Source organism: Nestor notabilis, unplaced genomic scaffold, assembly GCF_000696875.1.
Source record: "Nestor notabilis isolate BGI_N333 unplaced genomic scaffold, ASM69687v1 scaffold5936, whole genome shotgun sequence".
Lineage (NCBI taxonomy): Eukaryota > Metazoa > Chordata > Aves > Psittaciformes > Psittacidae > Nestor > Nestor notabilis.
Window position 1 is genome coordinate 37,065 of NW_009931400.1, and position 7,395 is coordinate 44,459.

The 7,395-nt window shown below is 37.5% G+C and overlaps 1 protein-coding gene across 1 annotated transcript in view; it reads left to right on the forward strand.

Annotated features, from left to right (window-relative positions):
* Nucleotides 1–7,395, forward strand: part of NEB (nebulin) — a gene marked incomplete at its 5' end in the record, with an annotated part of 60,137 nt that overhangs the window by 36,482 nt on the left and 16,260 nt on the right. The window contains 8 exons of the mRNA XM_010015867.1: nucleotides 618–722; nucleotides 1,533–1,643; nucleotides 2,082–2,192; nucleotides 3,807–3,920; nucleotides 4,058–4,162; nucleotides 4,612–4,716; nucleotides 5,311–5,415; nucleotides 6,232–6,324. Of these exons, the coding sequence (XP_010014169.1) occupies nucleotides 618–722; nucleotides 1,533–1,643; nucleotides 2,082–2,192; nucleotides 3,807–3,920; nucleotides 4,058–4,162; nucleotides 4,612–4,716; nucleotides 5,311–5,415; nucleotides 6,232–6,324 (849 nt within the window). The remainder of the gene's footprint in view (nucleotides 1–617; nucleotides 723–1,532; nucleotides 1,644–2,081; nucleotides 2,193–3,806; nucleotides 3,921–4,057; nucleotides 4,163–4,611; nucleotides 4,717–5,310; nucleotides 5,416–6,231; nucleotides 6,325–7,395) is intronic.

A 7,395-nucleotide genomic window follows, 5' to 3' on the forward strand; every position in this document is an offset into this window, starting at 1 on the left:
ACCCTACAGCAATCTGTATAATACCTGGTTGTTTATACAGCAACCTGGGTAATACCTAACATGTAAATGGCTGAACTCAGCCAGGGTCATGAGCAGTCTGAGTGCTTGCAAGTTAGATTTTTACAGCTACCTGTCTTCCTGAAATCTGAGCTAACACTGCTTATTCTCTACAATGGAAGTCAGTAGAAGTTTAGGCCACACACATGTTGCTGCAAGCCTCACCTTTGCTTTTTACATTTTATTGCCAATAATAAAGATTTCAGTATTAAACAGTACTTTTTTCATAGAAACACAGAACTATTCAGGTTAGAAGGGACCTTAAATATCCTCTAGATTCAACCACCCTGCCACAGGGGAGGTTCCAACCTTCCACTAGAGCAAGTTGCTCAAAGCAACCTAGCCTTGAACACTGCCAGGGATGGCACAGCTTCTCTAGGCAACCTCTGCCAGTGCCTCACCACCCTCACAGTGAAGAACTTCTTCCTACTACCTAGTTTAAATCTACCCTCTTTCAGTTTAAAGCCATTTTTTACCATAGATCTGTTGAGTATAGTAGGAACATACTAGTCGACAAATTGGTTCTTTGATTGAGGGTAACATTTTTATTTTCTTCTCAGGTGAAATACAGAGAAAAGTATGAGAAGGAAAAAGGAAAACCTATGTTGGACTTTGAAACACCAACATACCTTACTGCAAAGGAATCTCAGCTCATGCAGAGTGAGGTATGGTTAAAATCAATACTGATAGACTAAAAAGCTTTAAAATTGATTTTTTTCTGGTTAAATTTTCACAGTGATTTTGACAGGCATCTTGTGCATGCTGATAGACTGAAAAAATACAGCTATATCACATTTCTTTATATTAGTTATGAAATATTACATTCAAAATCCATGAAGCTTTCCCATGCCATGCTGAAGTATCATATGCAATTTTTCAGCAAGAAGCTATCAGTAAATGTAGCTTAGGCAAGTCTTTGAGTCTTAGAAATGGAATATGAAATTAATTTCACTTAAAATTTGCAACAAAAGGATAGTATGTGTGTTAGTTACTGTAGTCCACAGAAAGTACCCTGGTTATTCTTTTCACCTCAGAACTCTATTTCTGAGAAACCCATTTGTTTCCTCTTTGTCTCTGCTGTCATAGTGTTCTTCACTGACCTGTCATTCTATTTCCTCAGGCAGCTCTTTTCTGTTTGTAATCTTGTTGTGTCACAGATGAAGGCTTATACATGCTGAAAACAGTTGTATACAGCCAACAGTCATTATGTTTGAGTGGTTCCATTGAACATTTTCTCGGCATATACAACTAAGTAGAAAAAGAAAAAAAAAAAACAGGGTCCGGTCATATTTCCATTGAAAATCATGAGATGGTTCGTTTGCTTTAGTAGAAACAGGATTTATTGCTCTAGGTGCCCACAGCATTGACTGTGATGTTAATACCAAACCACTGCTCCATCCTCCCAGTAGTTTTTGTGTAATTAAAAATAATGTAAGAAATATTTGCAATTTTTTTTTTCTTCTTACTCTTATTAGAAAGAATATAAGAAGGACTTTGAAGAGAACATTAAGGGCAGAAACCTTACTGGCTTGGAGGTTACACCGTCCTTATTACATGTCAAATATGCAACCAAAATAGCAAGCGAGGTAGCAGTTATTCTGTGCTTATTTCCTCTGTCAAGTTAAATAATTCCACTAAGCATTTCTTCTTCACTGTTTTCTTTTTCCTAACCATTTGTATTAAGCATGGATTCCATATATTTTGTGATCTAATTTGTCATTGTTCAGTAACTGTATTCATTGTTACTGCAGCATTTCTGACATTCATCAGTCTAACTGTTCTGTAGTGGGGTGTATATGTGTGTGCACCTTTGCAATTTATCTTGAATAATAATTACTACAATTTATTCTGTTGTAGTAGTTGTCATATAACCCCACATGATATTCTTTGTTTTTTCAAAAAATTATTTTTTCATTTGAAATTTTTGGTGGTTTTGGTTTGTTTGTTTAAATTTATTTTTGCAACAAAGTTGTGGAATGTAGAACTCTCTTTAGTTTGCAGTTTTCATTTTCTTTCTTCTGCAGAAAGAGTACAGGAAGGATCTGGAGGAAGGTGTCAAAGGTAAAGGATTAACCTCTTTAGAAGAGACTCCAGACATGCTGAGAGCAAAGAATGCAACTCAAATCCTGAATGAGGTATGCCAAAAGCTATTTAGAAAATAACTAAATGAATGTAATAACCTCCAACTGATAAATGCTTACAGCTGTATAACACCAGTATGAACTTTGTAATTTCCTAGAAACTCTTGAGAAAAAAAAAAAAAAGAGAAGTGTGTGGGTGACTAAGGATAAAACTGGGAGCCTGAACTTTTAAGTGAGCTCTTTTTCAGCTTTGTAGTTACTGTCAGGAATATAGGTGGGAAATGGGTGCTGTGGTTGATAATCCAATCAGTCAAGGGATAGACAAAAGCAGCACTGTGATGCAGCAGGTCTAAGCATAAGAATCAAATGTGTCAGTTTTGTAAACTAAGCATCTTGGGTCAGGAGCAGTTACTAAGGATTAGGAATTAAGGACCAGGGCTGTGGAAACAAGAAGCGAAGTGAGAGATCAGGTAAGGACTACGATGAGGGAACCATGCTGGTATACTCCTGCTTTGGGAAGTATGCTGTGCAGCAAAGAGCTATTTTTGATAATGCTTTATGCTTGATGGGTGTGTCAGAAACACCAGCCATGCTCATGAGCTGTCCCCCCTGCCCAGGATTGATGCCCAGTTGGCAGCTGCTGGGCTGATGGCCGAGGCAGCCTTCCCCACTTTGATGGAGAATGGTGGCCAGCAGTCAGGATGCAAACCTAATAGCTGCTTTATTTGTATAGTAGACTGGTATAATGAATATTTCAGGCTGATTGCTTTAATGGGATAAGACCAGCTTGTATTTTAGGAGCCTTAACATCATCAGCCTGAAAGCTGAAAGAAAGTAACTTTTTAGTGTTACTTACGATTTTGCTTCTTAACAAAATACTCTTTAAGACAAACATCCTTCCAACAGCATTTTGTACTTAGTAGTGTGGAGGTTTGGAGTTATTCAAGGACCTATATTTTATTATCAGAATATTACAGACGTATTCAGCTAAGTTCAGCAAAGTTGGCATAGAGATATGAATCATAGAATTATAGAATACTACGTTGGAAGGGACCTCAAATATCATATACTCCAACCTTTATAAACAAGCTTGACCTAGACTAGATGTCTCAGCACCTTGTCCAGTGTGAATTATATCAATCTATACAATATAAATCTTTTAGACCTTAGTGGAATATGTCTTTGGGAAGGGTGGCTGCTACAGCACTGAGTTTTTAGGGAGGGTATTCATTCCAAAGGGTCCCAAATGTCACAGAGAATCCTGACACCTTCAATTTTTTTTTACAAGCTCAGTTTGAAACATCTGGGACCACTCCTCACTATTACATACACTGCTAATTCTCTTTTGCTTCTTCTCTGTTCAAGTTATAGTTTTGCATGAATCACTGATCACCTGAAGGAACTCACACTTTGAGATTACTGGTGTTAGAAGGAAAAGTGATCTTAATACAGCTGGCCTGTAGTGTGCTCCATTTACTGCTGGAGTGGGGCTGTTTGTTCTTGAGACTAAGTCATAAAGTAGACACTTTAGTGACATCATTTATGTGTTTAATTGTGAGTTTATATTAGTAGTATTCCTATTTTTTGTGTGGCCGTGAAACTATCTGAGGTTGCTAAAGGTGTTATGTTCACATTGACAAGTTATGTATTTACTGTCTTAATCTGCAGAAAGAGTACAAAAAAGCCTTGGAATTAGAAATCAGAGGAAAAGGTCTGACAGAACTGGCTTTGGAAACACCAGATTTTGTGAGAGCAAAGAATGCCACTGACATTGCCAGCCAGGTCTGTGTGAATCCCTCATATCATATCTGATGTCTTCTTTAAAGGAAAACTTTTTAACAGTTTTTTTCTGATTAAGCCAGATGAAAATTGTTGCCAACGTATGATTAAGGCACCTAAATGTGAGCTTTCCCCAACAGATCAAATACAAACAATTGGCAGAAATGGAGAAAGCCAACTACACCAGTGTTGTCGATACTCCGGAGATTATTCATGCCCAGCAGGTCAAGAACCTTTCGAGCCAGGTATCTTGAATGAAGCAATTTAATCACTGTTCATGTGGGAATCTTGAGAGGGTACTAATCTGGAGCACTTAAATGACTACCTGTCACAATGTTCAGGAGATGCAACAGAAAACAGATTTCTCTAGAGCTGTGATGTGGCATCTCTTACTCTAAAATTCCATTTTGATACTGAAAATAATTTATTTTCATACTGTACAAAATGAAACAATAATTTCTATTGCTTTTGCAATACCAAATCTGATTTTGTTCTGAGTAGATTTAGCTTAATTTTTGTGCTTTTAGTAAGTTAATGTTTGAAATAAATCTTACACAGAGACATAATCTGAATTTGTATCAGACACAGAAGTACTCACATTTCCATAATGATGGACATTATGCAATAATAAGTAATGTTAGATTGTTTATTACTGGTTTTATATTAATGGAATATATTTTGTATTTTCCATCAGAAAAAGTATAAGGAAGATGCAGAAAAGAGCATGCCATACTATGTACCTGTAGCAGACACACCAGAAATACAGAGAGTCCGTGAGAATCAGAAGAACTTTAGCACAGTATGTATATAATTAAAAAACACTGTCACTGTCAAATAGCGAAAAATGTTCTGCTTTGTTTTCATTTGATAAGGTCCCAATATCACACTCTAATCCCAACTAGGCTGCCTTCATATTTTCAGGGATCTTCAATTAGAGGGTCCATTGTGCATGCAGCACCCCACATATGCATTACACAGGGAACCAAAATGATTCTGTAACTGTTTTGAAGAAAACTTTCTGCTGCAGCACTGTGGCAATTCCTTTGCAAGTGATAGAGAATTGTACTTACAGAACTTGTCCTTTGTTGTCGGTGGGACTACCTCCAAGACTCTGTGGTCAGTAACAGAACTCCACAATCTGACTTGAAATCTTTGACTTCCATTGTTGAGACTTAATTGGTTTAGATACAGTCCTGCACCTTTCAAGATTTTTCAGTTAAGGATCTGCTATTGCTAATTTAAATGAAAAAACTCATAACTGTAGTACTGCTAATGGTGGTGTTAAAATTACCTTATAAGGTGTACCTTTTTTTTGTCATCTTCAAAAACTCTGTGGGTAAATTTTTATGGCATGGAGTCAACATTTGACATTTTATTTTATCTTTTTCAACAGCTTCAGTATCAGTGGGACCTACAGAACAGTAAAGGAAAAGTTACAGTTGTACAAGACACACCAGAAATGCTGCGTGTGAAAGAAAACCAGAAGAATTTCAGCTCGGTATAGTTATCTTCTGTTTTCAGTTCTCATTCCAAAAACCACAGTTTGTTATATTTAATAAATTAACTATTTTTGGCTCTTATCTTACAGGTACTTATGTTCTTGATCAGCTTAGATGTGTATAAGAACTTTTCCAAACAAAACTAACTGTATTTTAAGTAGACTTAGCTGGGGTTTGCTATCCCTTTTTAACTACTGGTTTTTGTGGAGTGCCCTGATTGCACATATTCACATATTCATAGCCGTGATATAGTTAAACAGTCAATCCTGTACTTAAACTGGTATTACTAGTATCCACCTTTCTTTTGTCCTGTTACCATGTAAGTAGTGTATTGTTGTGTGGCAGCTGTCTTCTTCTAGTGAAAAGTGAACTGTCTGCCTGGTCTGTTTTACATTTCGTGTGTTACCACGAAGTGCTTAGAGTCTGCTGTATTGTTTTGCCACTAGCTCCGTTAGCACAGTGAGTAACTGAGTAACTATGTTTGTGTAAAACATACTAAAGCAAATTACAAAAGGAAAAAATTAGAGCAAATACTAGGCTTCAATCCCAAAATTAGCCTACAAATGTTTTGATATTCTACTTAAAATGCATTACAGATATAAATGATCAGCCCCTTTTTGCACAAATGGCAATCGTAGAGTAAAACAGACTTCAGAGAGGTAGTAAAGCAGTGACTAGAGATGAGGCCCCAAGCTGGCTTTAACCGTCTGAACCGTTGTGTTCAAATCACTGTCATGAGCCTGTATTCACGCTCTGGGAGAAATAATGTTGTGTTTTGTATGCTTAACCTTGTTGTCTTCATTCTAAATATTAAGATTTTATATAAAGAAGATATTGGAACTGGAACTACTATTGAAAAGACACCAGAGATGCAGAGAGTTAAACAAACCCAGGATGCAATCAGCTCGGTACAAAAGATTTGATTTTTAATGCTCTACCAGTGCTAATTCAACTTGAAATAATATATTTTTCCCCCTCTTATTTCTTTAAATGTTGCTAACAGTGGTTTGGCAATAATCCATCCAGTTAAGGGATACTTTCCAAAAGTTTTTCCTTTTTCTTGTTACTTAAACAGTAATCTTCCTGATGATTAACATTTAATTTGTTACTTACAATTCATTTCTAAAAGTTCAAAGCTCTTGGCATGGTTTTAATCTCATCCCAGACATAGTTTATTTAGCACAGAATCAAAGAATCATTTAGGTTGGGAGGGACTTTTGAGATCATCTACTCAAATCCCTCAAGCAGGCTCAGCTAAAGCAGGTTGCCTAGGACTACATGCACTTGAGTTTTGACTGTCTCAAAGGATGAAGACTCCACAACTTCTCTGGGCAACCTGTCCAGTGACTGACCACCCTCCCAATAAGAAAGTGTTTTCCTGTGTTCAGATTGAGTTTTCCAGTTTTTAATTTGTGCCTATTACCTCTTGTCGTGTTACTGAACACTACTAAGAAAAGTAGCACTCTCTTCTTCATTCCTTCTCACTGGGTATTTCATAAAATCATAAAATCATCATAGAATGGTTTGCATTGGAAATGATCTTAAAGATCATCTAGTTCCAATCCCCTTACCATGGGCAGGGACACCTTCCACTAGAGCAGGTTGCTCCAAGCCCCTGTGTCCAACCTGGCCTTGAACACTGCCAGAGATGGGGCAGCCACAGCTTCTCTGAGCAACCTGTGCCAGAGCCTCACCACCTGCATAGAAGAGAACTTCTTCCTAAGATCTAATCTAAATCTTTTTTCAGTTTAAAGCCATTCCCCCTTATCCTATCCCTACATGCCCTTGTAAGGTGTAATGTTAAACACATTGCAAGTTCCCCCTGCACATACTCTTCTTCAAGCTGAAGAGTCCCAGCTCTCCAAACTTCTTCCCATATCAAAGATGCTCCCGGGCAGTTAGCCATCAGCATGTACCCCAGCCTGGGGCTATTACTCCCCCATTGCAGGACTTTGCATTTCCCCCCCCCCCCCCCCCCG